Source organism: Panthera pardus, unplaced genomic scaffold, assembly GCF_024362965.1.
Source record: "Panthera pardus isolate Hobbes unplaced genomic scaffold, ASM2436296v1 HiC_scaffold_24, whole genome shotgun sequence".
In the NCBI taxonomy this organism is placed as follows: Eukaryota; Metazoa; Chordata; class Mammalia; order Carnivora; family Felidae; genus Panthera; species Panthera pardus.
Genome location: NW_026526810.1, coordinates 11,051,967 through 11,065,161, shown reverse-complemented (window position 1 = coordinate 11,065,161; position 13,195 = coordinate 11,051,967). Strand labels below are relative to the sequence as shown.

The 13,195-nt window shown below is 47.9% G+C and overlaps 1 protein-coding gene across 4 annotated transcripts in view; it reads left to right on the top strand.

Annotated features, from left to right (window-relative positions):
- ADAMTS17 (ADAM metallopeptidase with thrombospondin type 1 motif 17) overlaps positions 1 to 13,195 on the top strand; it is a 343,562-nt gene that overhangs the window by 233,668 nt on the left and 96,699 nt on the right. For 2 of the 4 annotated variants that reach the window (XM_019460109.2, XM_019460108.2), the window contains exons 15-16: positions 5,433 to 5,553; positions 10,041 to 10,109. In XM_019460109.2, the coding sequence (XP_019315654.2) occupies positions 5,433 to 5,553; positions 10,041 to 10,109 (190 nt within the window). The remainder of the gene's footprint in view (positions 1 to 5,432; positions 5,554 to 10,040; positions 10,110 to 13,195) is intronic. The other 2 variants (XM_019460111.2, XM_019460110.2) reach the window with 1 other exon arrangement.

Here is a 13,195-nt window from a genome sequence, read left to right as displayed (position 1 = left end):
GAGGTTGTCTGTTGCTGGTGATCTTCTACCATGCAGGGGCAGGATTCTGCGGGCAGAATCCAGGTTTCAGATCACCAAAGATGGATATTTCTCACTTCTGGGAGAAATGGCTGCACTGTCCATGGCTCATCCTGTCCCCTCCTCCAGCACAGCGTGCTGAGCCCTAAAGCCTTTCTAGGCTTTTTGTGTGTTTCACAGGGACTGCCTCTACCAAAAAAGAGCTTGTGCTTTCCCCACCAGTTCCCTATCATCTTGAGCCTTTGATTAATTATGCCCCCGGCAGTGTCCTCCCCTGGTGTCCTACATACCCCAGTTTGTTAGCAGAACAGGGCTCAGACCTGCAGATGCTGACCAGGAACTTTAAGACCTGCTCTGAAATCTCAGAAATCGGTAGCAGGAATGCCTAGTGTATGTGGAAAAGTAACTGCTAGGGATCGCTAGGAAAGCATAGGAAGATCCTAGAATTCATTGTTTGGAGTTTGCTTTGGTTTGGTCATCTTGCCCTCTTAGAACACCAGTCCTCATAAATACAATTGTTAAAACTCCTCTAACATTCAGAATTAATGAGTTTTATGCTTTGGTAACTTCCATTTTGAAAAAAAAAAAATCCCAGTCCCTTGCAAAAATATTCTATGTCACTTGCACTAACTGTGGGGCAAAGGGAGAAAATGCCACTATTGGCAGGTTAGTTTGACGTCTCTTCTTTGCCTCTGTGATTGCTGCTTCTTAGACATTGACATCCCTTGTGTGCCCTGCCTTCAAACACACTAGGTGCCTAAAATAATACCAGACAGTGGGCAGAACATACAAACCTGTGCTGACCCCTTGGGTGTCTCGAAGAATTAATACAAAGGGTGACCATGTGTCCTTGTTTGCACATGATCTGAGAAGCCCACTGGGGCAGACAGTGACCTGCTGCATGGGGGCGCTGCTTGATATTATGGGAGAACCCACCTGTGGATGACCCTCTGGACACTGGCTCTCTCTGCATGTTTCCCGAAGAGGGACCAGGGGAAGGATGTGGTCCTGCCTACTTTCTCCTTCCCTGTCTTCCTTTTTTGGAGAGGGCAGGGGTTCTGTGGAAGGACAATTACCTTTTGAGCCCTACTGTGCTCAGATAAGGTACTAGCTGTCCCCCATCCCCTTAGGGGGAGGATGGTCTGTGTGCTGTCTCCATCTGTCCTGACAGCACCCACCTGTCACGAGGGTCCCAAGAAGTGAGCCAGAGGAGAGGTCATTTTTTTTAACCTCTGAGGTTGAGGTTGAGGTTAATATTCCAGTTTATAGAATGGGTAAACTGAGGCTCCTATCCAAATCTGTAATTATTCTCAGGATATGCATAGTGACCACAGCCTTGAGCATGACATTTGTGGAAGAGAAGCTTATGGCCTACCTGCCTGGGTAATTTAGCCCTAATCCAGAAGGCAGTTAGCCTACAATTTGAAGTCATGTCTGAGTTACGTTTGCTCTTAGAGGTGAAGTTTTAGCAAAGGAGGCTGGTTTTTAAAATTGAAACAAGATGCTGGGTGGGGAAAGGGGAGAAAAGAGCAGAGCACTTTCCGCCTGTATCCAGCCATTGACAGTTTTACACATAAGATGATGTGAATCCTACAAGCAAGGCTTATCAAAGGCTCCAGATCTGAGTTTCTGTTTCCCTGGTGGAGAGGGGTAGAAGTGTAACCACCCTGTGAGCGGAAGGACCGAACAGCATCCAGGTGATCCGTGAGGCCCTCAGTTGAGGGCATTTGGGGTTTTGTAACTAGAGAGTGTGTCATGGTGGAGCCTCCCACGGATCATTTACCTGCCCTGGGCACCATTGTAGGGGGGGATCTGCTTCCTGAGAGTATAGGGGAACCAGCCTCTGTTGTCCTTGTTGCTCTGCTGGCCTCCCCCACATGCCTCCAGGATACCTCAGCCCAGAACTGCTTCAGCTCAGGGGTGACAGAGGATGGAGGCAGCAGTAGTTACTTTCCCAGTGGGAACTCATGCCTCGGGTCTTTCAGTGGCACAGGGGGTATCAGTTAAGTAGACACTGCCTCCTCGGGACACAGAAAGCTCAGCGTCCGTGGCAGTGGCCGTCTCCATGAGGGGCTCTATCTCTGAGCTCCAAACCTAGCCCAGTGGTCTCCCAATCTGACCTGGGCCCACAGCATTGCCTGAGAACTCCCTGGGGAAGGCAGATTCGGGGGCCCCGCCCTAACAATGGGTGACCCGCCCAGCCCTCCAGGAGATTCTGGCATGCTGGAGTTGGAGAACAGCTACCCCACGTGATCTTGCGGCTCTGGGCCTGGGAGATCTTTGGTCTACCCTAGAAACTGACCACCGCTGGTCAGACTGAGAGGAGTTGTTCCCTTTAGGTTCTCCAGAACATGCAGAGCAAGACTTTGTCTGAAAGGGCATACCATCTGCATAGACTAATTTTAGCTCTCAAGAACAATTGTCCCAATCAAAAAAATAAGCAGGTGATCATGTTTCAGAAAGGATCCTCCATTGTCTCAGATCCAGATCTAAGCCCATGCGCTTTAGATGCTTTATTTGGCCCCCTGAGAGGAACAGACACTGATGAGGATGGGCCGCACTGGCTTGCCTGGAAATATCCTAGACTCTTAGAAAAGAGGCAGGTGCTAGTTCCGTGCAGGCCAAGCATGCCCTAGCAGCCTCACAGACATCAGGCCTTGCTGGGCTCCCAACTAACTTGGACTTCTTCCCGGAAAAAAGGGAAATCAATGCCAAACATTATATCTACTTAAACTCTGGATCCCCTGAGGTCTAAATCAGTACTGGTCAGAGCTTCGCTGCCGCATTGTGTACATGTTCTTTTTGCCACATTTCGGGAGCCGTGGCAAGAATATCAGGAGGAGTAGAAAATTGCTCCCTAACTTGCCTCTGCTTGTTTGGGGCCAACAGCATCTCCTGCCAGGATTGGCCATGAGGGCACCTAGTGCTGGTCTGGCTGTGCAGGCGCTTTGCAAGTGCTCACTTAATCCACAGCCTTTTCTCCTTCTCATTTGTCTCTTTCCACCGAGGTCCTTCTTTCAGGGGACTCTGGGAGAAGTGGTTTGTTCATCTAGGAAGGTGTGTGTTCTCCTAAGCGCCCTTCCTCCCAGTGGGGTCTTTGCCCTGTTCCTCCCTGAAGCACCTCCCACATCTGTCCTTCCAGCTTCCCAGTGAACTCCTGCTCTGGAAGATTGCCAACTGCACACTTTGCCTCCTTGTCCTGATCACCTAGCCAAAGGGCACGTGGCCTTTTGAAATTCTGGCGCAGATGCTCTCCTCACTTTCCTTTTTCTCGTGTTCTTTTAGCTTCTTTATTCTACATTCTTGCAAACCCAGCAGGCTTTGGGAAGGGGCCCTACCCTCTCCAGAATGCCTCCCAGTGACCCTGGTCCTTGACTGAAGACAATCAGGGGAGATTCCCAGGCAGCCAGGGCTGGGAGGCAAGAGGTGAGGTACTGCTCCTGGCCCCACCAAACAACTTGCTGTGTGGCCTTCGATTCGTCAGGTGCCATCATTGTGGCTGGGGGAAAGGTGGTCTGGACAAAGTGGGATGCTAACTTAGAACATCTAGAAGCTATTTAATCAGGAAACCCTAACAGAGGTACCAGATAGGGATGGCAAGCCAGCAGGAGTGTGGTTAAAAGATAACAGGAAGTCCACATCGTTAGAGTCTAGAGCTCAGAGCACCTGAGAGAGAGGGAAGCCACGTGTGGCGACATGTCAGGATGACATGAAAGAAGCCAGTGTTTGGGGGCCGGAAGCAAGCTGGAGCTTTAGAACCCAAAGGAGCAGCACAGATTGACAGCACACGTGCAGCCAGGGCCCTCGCTGACCATGCTGGTTGAGCAAAATTTTGGATCGTGGCTGCCTTGGATTCTTAGCCCATATAATTTTGTATCGAGCAACTTTGCAATAATCAGCCGGCAGTCCCGATCATGAATCTAGGCAGCTCCTGCAATGTTCTCCAGGCTCCGGGTCCACTGTGGCAGCCTGTCTTCCTCCAGGCTGTTCTTGGGTGCAGCCAGGTGTTGCAGATGGCGTCTGGGTCTCCATGATCCCCAGGCCCACCCAGACCTGCCGGGCACAGGATCCCGGAGTCTGTGCCTTGACAGCCCTCCTAGAGAGGCGGATGCACATTCCCGTTGAAGACCCACTCCTATCATGAAGCAGGGGGTCCTGATTAAGTTGGGGAGCCGGGAGGTCATGAACTGTTCAGCCAGCTCCACTCCACGCCCTGCTGGAGTGGGGTGCAAGGAGGGAAGCCCCTGGCCAGATTCACCCAAGCATCATGGGAAGGAGTGAAATCACCTTGGCCTGAGTTATCTGGCTGTTGACTTCCTTATGGCCTGAACCGTCAATCCCTAATGCAGGGCACGGGGCAGTGGAGAAACTCCGTTCTTGTTCTGGAAGTACTCACTTCCGGGGGGAAAGCGGAGTTTCAGCAATTTAGCCAACACATACTCCGTGTTCGCCAGAATATAAAGTTAGATGTGTTTTTTTGCGGAATATAAAATTCTCACGCATTTTTTTTTTGTTTTTTAAGGAAAAACAAGAGTTCACAATCTTTTCCCAGTTTTCCCACACTGACTTGGGCTGTGCCACCCAGAACCACTCTGGGTCAGGTTACTCTTCTCTGCCCTCACACATGCCTTTTTGAAAGTTTTGAGAGACATGGGTCTTCTTGGGCTCAGTCTCTACAGGGAAATGGGGGGGTCTCATGTCTTCAGCCATGTCTCAAGGAGCTCTGGGCTTCCTGGCCTCAACAGAAAAGTCAGTGTGGTTTGTGCACACTGTTCTGTTGGCTGTTAGAACCCAGATACAGGTGCCCCACACAGCCCCAGGGAAACATGAATTCTGTGAAGTTGTGGCCACACCAGTGGGTGTGTGGGAGTCAGAGGCATGGCCTCTGCCTCAGGAGGTGCTAGAAAGGCCAGGCCTCAGGCCTCAGTCTGACTTCGGAGGCATAAATATGTGCCTTTCTGGGTCCCCTCCTCTGTAACAAATAATAAAAAATATGTCTGGCAACTATGTGGGTATAAAAACAGATATAATACAAGCTGGATTCTATTCATTTTTTTCTCTTCTGATTTTGATTTTTGTTTTGCATTTATTTATTTTTGAGAGAGAAAGGGAGACACAGAATCCAGAGCAGGCTCTAGGCTCTAAGCTGTCACCACAGAGCCCGATGCCGGGCTCGAACCCACAAACCGTGAGATCATGACCTGAGCTGAAGTCGGATGCTTAACCGACTGAGCCACCCAGGTGCCCCTTCTCTTCTGATCTTGAAATAAAATATTTTCGTGGACTCTGAGAGTCCGGCAGGCCCCAGGCACCATGCCTGCCAGGTCTGTTGGAGAAGTCAGCCCTGTAGAGATTCTCCTGGAAGATCCCTCTGAGTCTTAGACACAGAATAACCCGGCCCTTTGGTTGTTCAGAAAATCGGCTGTGATGGCATCATCGGGTCCGCGGCCAAGGAAGACCGGTGTGGGGTCTGCAGTGGTGACGGCAAGACCTGCCGCGTAGTGAAGGGCGACTTCAGCCACTCTCGGGGCACAGGTGAGTGCGAAGCCCGAGGGACAGGGGACCCTGGCCATTCGTGGGGGGCGGGGAGGGTGTGGGTGAGGGGGAGCCCCGAGGGTTACTGCCGCTGCAGGACAGCCTGTAGGTGTTTATAGATTGTAATTCCTTTACCCAAAGCCAATGATCACACACCTTCTAGTTGATAATAGGTGACCTGGCCCTTCAGTTTTATGATTTCTGAAAGGCAAAGAGAAAACAGTTTAGCCAGATTATCTTTAGGTTCCTAGAAGCGAGCGGTTTCCCTATGGTGGCCAGTGGTGCTGCCCTGACCTGCCCAATGGGCTCCCCTGCGCTTTGCATCAGCCTGTCTTCCGATGTGACACTTGGCCAGGTCATTTTTACCTATAGACAGAAGATTCTCTGAGTGTTCTGTCAGCTAAAGTAGGACCGCATTTACACACATCCCTAAAACACGCATGAAGCCGAATGTTCCAGGAAGTCTGAGCTGCCTCTCTGGCAACTGTGAATGCAGAAGAGAGGAGTCTCCTGTTTCCCAGATGTAGACCTCCCCCAACACTGTGCTTACAGAGGTCCATCCAAGTTCAGCTGATGGGTCTTCGGAGGCTTTCTGCTAGAACTATCTTTGCAGCTGTGGGCTGCTTAGCCCAGAGGTGGGAGATGGTTTCTGATCGCCTGTCCTGGGGGACACTAGCTTATGATGTTCAGGGATGTGTCTGGGTTGACACATAACGAGGGGAGCATGAAGCAGACAAGTCCTCTGGGGAGAGAGCTCTTCTCAGAGCCTTAGTGAGTGTCTGCTCGCCCAAGTGCGACATCACCAAGGTAGCTTGGTGGCGGAGCTGAGCTGAAAAGTCTCTATCCGAATTTGAACGATTACTTTCCATAGAAGCTTTTCCCTTCAATTTTACCCCACAGGGGAACACAATCACAGGTAATCCTCTCTGTCCCACAGAACAGGCCTCTGGGAATGAGGCAGAGAGGAGAAGTCTGTGTGTGCTCCCCCTCTCCTGTATCTGGATAGAAGACCTGGTCTAGCGGAAACATTCCTTCTTGATACCTTGCAGAAAGGGCAACCTATTGCACAAGGATTTTGCAGGATCTGGTGAAAGCAAAACCAGAGGCAAATGTAAGCACAAAATCTAATTTTAAACTTATGCTTAGGAAGTGCATTTCAGGCCTGGTTTCTGGATTTTAAAGACAGGTGCCCAGTCTACAAAATAGGACACTTGTGTGAGAATCTGTGCCTGCTGCGTGGCTCCTGAGGTCAACTGAGGAAAGTAGTGCTAGAGCAAGTCAGTTTGGGGGGAAAGTGCCCTCCGAAGCTACACCTTCCGGGACAGTAGTCACAGGCCACTTTAGGCTATTCAAATTTTAGTTATAGGGACGTCTGGGTGGCTTAGTCAGTTAAGTGTCTGACTCTGGATTTCATCTCAGGTCATGATCTCACGGTTCATGAGTTTGAGCCCCACATGGGACCCTGCACTGACAGTGAAGAGCCTGCTTGGGGTTCTCTGTGTCCCTCTCTGTCCCTGCCCCACTCGAGCACACACGCGTGTGCACTCTCTCTTAAATCAATGTTTAAATTTTTTTTTTAATTATAATTAAAATTAAACAAACTTAAAAGTTCAGCCCTCGGTCCTACTAGCTACATTTCAAGTGTTCCATTGCCACAGGTGGCTAGTGGCTCCTGTGCCAGACAGCACAGAGAGAGAACATTTCCATCATCGCAGAAAGTTCTCGAACAACACTGCTCTGGAACGTTGGTGATTTCTATTTGTTTTGACATGTCTAATGGCACTTTCTCTGTTTGGATCCCCAGCTCCAATCTGCCATGAGACTCTGACCTTGCCTACTTAGCAACAAAACCTCTGCAAGTTTTAGTACTGATTTTTTAAAAAGTGGGGGAGAGATTAGAACCTTTTATTTAAATTGGGGCACCTGGGTGGCTCAGTTGGTTAAATGTTCTACTTTGGCTCAGATCATAATCTCATGGTTTGTGAGTTTGAGCCCCATGTTGGGCTCTATGCTGACAGCTCAGAGTCTGGAACCTGCTTCGGATTCTGTGTCTCCCTCTCTCTCTGCCTCTCTCTCTGCACCCTCCGTGGGTCCTCGCTCTCTCTCTCTCTCTCAAAAATAAATAAACATTAAAAAAAAAAGAACCTTTTATTTAAATCAAATATTGTTCAGTAAACTGAGCTAACTCCAGTTGCTCCCTTATGTGGAAGGCAAGTTGAACACATCTGTGCCCGCTCCCGCCCCTGGGGCAATTCAGTAGAACACTAAGGGTGGTTCTGTCACACACCTTTGAAAATCTCCACTGGAGGCAACATCGCAGCTCATTTCCAAGAGAACCCCAATGGGGGTAAAAAATGTTCTCTGTTTTTTCCTGGAGTCTAATCTGCTTGTTGACCTTTGATCTCATCGTGAGTAGATGCATTCTTCCAATCACAGTAACTTTTTTTTTTTCTTGCCTCCCCTTTCTTCATCCTACCTGTTCACAGGAGGAATGTGGGCAGGAATGTGTAGGCTTCCTCCCAGGGAGGTCAGGATTCTGGGGCTCTGGCAGCCAGTCCCCTGTGGAGGGACAGAGAACCATTGGAAGCCTCCTGGGGGTAGCTGCCCCCACCCAGGCCTGTGGTTAATGTGCTTCCTTCTAGCTTCTGGCGCACAAAAGCCTTAGCAAACCTTCAGAGAAAGATAAGCACCCATAGCCTCACCCACCTGGAAAAGTTCTGTCCTGAGCAGTTGCCAGATGTCACATCTTTGTTTTAAAGTCTGAAGTTGTTTTTCCCAAGTGTTCACCGTCTGTGAGCAGAAGCTTATATCATTGTGGATTCTGCTTACAGAAGATGTGCATGAAATGCTCACTCACACATAAATGAATTGCTATTTAACATAGTTTCATCAACCCTGTAATCGTGGTCTGACATTCTGGAATGCACATATACAGAGATACTGACAAAGGGTCACCAATAGTCCACTTACCCAGCAAACATTTATTCAACACTACTACATTTTAATTTTTTTAATGTTTGTTTTTGAGAGAGAGAGAGCATGAGCAGGGGAGGGGCAGAGAGAATGGGAGACCCAGAATTCGAAGCAGGCTCCAGGCTCTGAGCTGTCAGCACAGAGCCTGACACGGGGTTTGAAACCACGAACCATGAGCTCATGACCTGAGCCGAAGTTTGGACGCTTAGCCGACTGAGCCACCCAGGTGCCCCAGTGCTACTACACTTTGAATGTGAGTTGTACAGAAATAAAAGCTAGAGGTTCCCCAAGTCGGTCACAGTCAAGGGAGGGAACCCCCAGGCAAGCAGCTTGAGTGTGAGGCCAAAGCATCTCAGTGGGGGGTGCTGTGGGGCCTCAAATTCTCCTGGGCCACCTGGCCCAGGCCTGCTGAAAGATGAGGGTGGTCCCCAAGCCCTAAAAGGCCAGTAGAAATTAACTGACAGTGGGGGTGGAGGAAGGGCATTTCAGGCTGAAGGAAAAACCCAATTTAGGACTGGTATAAAGCCCCAGGTCATATAACATCTGGGTGACTCCAAGTGTGGCTGGATGGATTCAGTAATCCTGTCAGTTTAGATAGGAAGGTAACTTTCATCTTAGCCCAGCTCCTAAAGATTGGGAAAAGGAGGAATGTCTTATCACCCTTAAGGGTAAATATCAAAAAGAAATACCATACCAGAAAGATAACAAGTAATCAAATGCAGGATTTTTGCCCAATTATCTGAAGTCCTGACCCTTGCCTGAACCCTTCTGGGTTTTTTCACCTAAGTGCTTGAGCTGAGAATCCAGAGCAGACCCACACAGGGACCGTGTCCACATCCCCCAGGGTATCCCCCTCTTGGGTCCTTGTGAGGTCAGTGTTGGCTGTTTATTACACCCCCTGGCCTATTGACTCCTGACTTTGAAGCACCGAGGCCCTCAGCAACTCGGCTATAGGAGGGATCTGCTCGAATTGGCTGTCGTATTACTTCCTGGATGGATGGAGGGCTTGCACATTCTCAAGCCTTTGGTTGAGTTCAAACAGTGGAGTTTTTTAATTTAGAAATTTGGAAGTTCTTGGTGTGCTGCCTTCACCTCCTTCACTAAATTGTCATTGTGACATTTGTATCTTTCTGCTGTGCTCCTCCTCAGTGCTACAAAGGAGACTAGTACCCACCGAAGTCCCCACCAAGAACCACTCTATGGGTTCCGAATCGCATTACCCTTGCTTTCAAAGAGAACCTCCTTAAACTATGAATTTTTAAAAGAGAAGGTGATGTCATCTATCCCTTTTGAGTGCAGATGGATCCTCAAGTCACATATTTATTTATTCAGTAATTACCTTTAGAACCTCTGTCACGTGCCAAGTCTCTCGGTGTGGGGTATGCAGGTTCTGTGGAGAAATTTACCCTCTATGATAACAAATAATGAGCCTTCTCTCCACCGTGATTAAGAACACCAGTCTCAGTTCTGGAAGTGTGCATGTAAACCAAGTACAATATACTTCTTTTCCTCAGTCAAGAATAATCCTTGTACGAAGGTGTCCACGTGTGTGATGGCAAAGGCTGTTCCCAAGTGTTTCTCATGTAAGATGTTTATATATTATGTGCAGTACCAGTGGTTACATGTGTGGTGTGGGATTCTTTCCTCGCTTACATGCCTGAATGTTTTCTGAGCACAGTCGACGGGAATGAGTCATGCATGAAGCCACGGATAAACACAAAGGCCATTAATCACTTACATATAATTGACGTGTAGGACTGATTGCGAAAAAGAAAAACTGTAGAGTAAAACCAATTTTAAAGCTAAAAGGTAAAGGGTTATGAGACTGGAGACCAGAAACATGCATTAGTGTGCCATGGATACGTCTTCATTCTCAGCCACACCTGACACTTCGGCAGAAAATGCGAAGACGTGCCAGAGAATTTGCCGAAGGTGGCACTTTCTTCCATAGTGAAGTCTCCATACCACAGGGTTGGATTTCCCAAAGGGCAGGGGATAACATCCTCCTGGTCTTCATACTAGAGATAAGGTCATGGCCTTGCTTTGGCCCACCTACACTGACCTCACGTTCTGGGAACTGAACAAGGGTATTAGTCTGGCCCCCCGGGCTTCCCAAACAATGAGGTCTTTCCAATTAGACCCAGAATAGCCCTTAGGGATAAACATAAAGATAGAGGTATTCTCATAAACAACTTTTGTAAAAAGGGAAAACTATAAACTTACACAAAAGCCTAAGTATTTTATAAAAAAACTACAAAAAAAAAAAAATTGAACTTTGGTTTCTTTTACATGTTTGATACAATCTTGTGAAAGAGCTCCAGGCCACATAGCCAGAGTTTTACCTGCATTCCATCATGGTACCTTGCCAGTTCAATGGTTTTCTTTCAAAGACAGTTAATGTTACTAAAAACACAAAAAGTGATCATCTAAAAGCAAGGCTACTTGGGGAATCAGACAAAAATTATTTTGCAGGGGAACGTGTTCATAGCCTGGTGATATGAACTCCTCAGAAGATTTAAGATCGGTTTCAAGTCAACATCACACTGATGTTCCTTCTAACTACTCGTTCTTACAGCAGAAATTACCTGTCCTCCCAGGAGGATGGCAAAGGCATTGAATTTTATCCACGGCTTCCTCATGAACCCAAATCACATCCCTCTAACTGGATTTCTCCTACTTGATTGCAGAGACTAGAATGAAAAATTATTCCAAAGATAAAGTCCTGCTACGCTACCTCAAATGTGACTTTATCTTGTGAATTCTTAGAGTAAATCACCCCCCCCCCTTTAATTATATTTCATGCCTAGTCAACATGTGGTATCTGGCTTCTGCATAGGGGCCATCTGGTTTGAGGGATGACAGCAGGGTGCTCTGGGACTTGGTGATGGGACTCTTACCATTTCTGGTCACTTTTTACACCAACTTCAGCATGGGCTTTGAGCTGTGAGTCAAAGTAGGGGCCATCAGACAGAGGACAGTGAGGTAGAGGTGGTTTCCTTGCTCTGTGGACAAAACACTTGCCTTCCATTTCAGGGACTCTTTGATTGGTTCCCTGCAGGTCATGAGCAGAGGAGCTCATCTTAGAAAGGTTAGCAGAACCCATGAATGGCAATGATTCCTCTGCTGTGTTATTCAGGGGTCACCTGAGGATAAGCCTCATCTACCCTGAGCTTTTCACTGTTCATCTGCTCTACCCCCCAGGGTTCTTGAGAGAAGAGAGAAAAAACGGGTGCCTTTTCGGTATTATTATTTGTGCCAAAGTTAAGTTTAAACACAGGCATGGTGACCAGACATTGGTTGCAAACATACTACCTTGCTGGGGAATGTGGAAAATGAACCAATCTGGATCTTGGTGGATGTATCCAGTGCCTCAGATTCTAGCAGCCTAGTAATGTTCACACTAAGGTTTGTTAGTCACAAAATAGAAAGATTCCATTAACAGCAGCTTCTCTCCGAGAATACTTCAGCTCTCCAAGCAGATCCTTATTCCCGGGTCAGTTCTGCGGTTTAAATGGAGATTCCTCTCCAGAAGGGTTTGAATCACATTGACCCCAAACAGTTTTTGTCTCTGCTTTTGACATTTTATTGTCTTATATCCCTAGAATCCAATAAGTCTTCAAACTCCCCCAGAAGGAATGGATTTCACTGAGAGAAATCTGTGGCACAAAAGCCAATGTTGTAATCCTAAAAGATGTGTTTTGTTGTTGTTTGGTTTGGTTCTGTGTGTTTTGTTGTGTTTTTGGTGGCCAGACTTTTCAAGTAGAGAAGCATTACTAGAGTAAAAACTGTTTTTAATCAAAAACCCCTGCCTCACGCTGTGAGGACTGGACAATGCAGGGGCCGCGTGCAGCAGGCTGTTTGGACGAGCCAGCACTGCCCTTCTCCGTGGCTGGGGGAAGTGTCTGGAAGGAATCACGTTGGAGGACCACACCCCGGCTGGTTTCAGTCATCCTGCCTGGGAATCAGGATGGATCAGGGCACTAGAAGTAAGACAACCGCTGCCCTCAGGCTGAACTGTGTTTACATCTGGGGAGTCAAGTAGAACATGTATTTCGGAAAGTTCTGGGGCTGGATCTGTAGTAACAATGCCCAGACATTTGCTGTCTGTGTGGCAGACGCTACCAAACTTTCCATCAAAGATGGCTGGTTGAACAACAAGTACTTCCTGTCTTCCTGAGCTCAACTTAAAACGAATGAAAAGGAGCCTATGATAAGGTCTGAGGAGAACAAGGACATCTCAGGTGGACATTCATACACATATGAATCTGAATTAATAGATTTGGATTTGCCACAATAAACAAGACTCAATGCGAAAGCCCCCCACATCTCAGTGGCTTAACACAAAAGTTTATTTCTTGCTCATGTTACATGTCCAGCATGGGGAGGTAGGAGGGTGTGTGTGTTTGGGCCACTCATGGACCTGGGCTGACAGATTTTATTGTTCAGATGCCGCCACAGCCACCTTGGCAGGAAAAAGGGAACACAACAAATCAGGTCCTGATGCTCTTAAAGCTCCTATGTGCACCTCAGTTTTACTCACATTTTTAAGGTCAAAGTATGTCACATGGTCCCACAATTTTAAGAATGTAGGGAGATGCATCCTTAACATTTCTGGAGAGAGACCTGGAAATATTTGGTGACCAGCACCACGGCACACAGCTCCTATAGC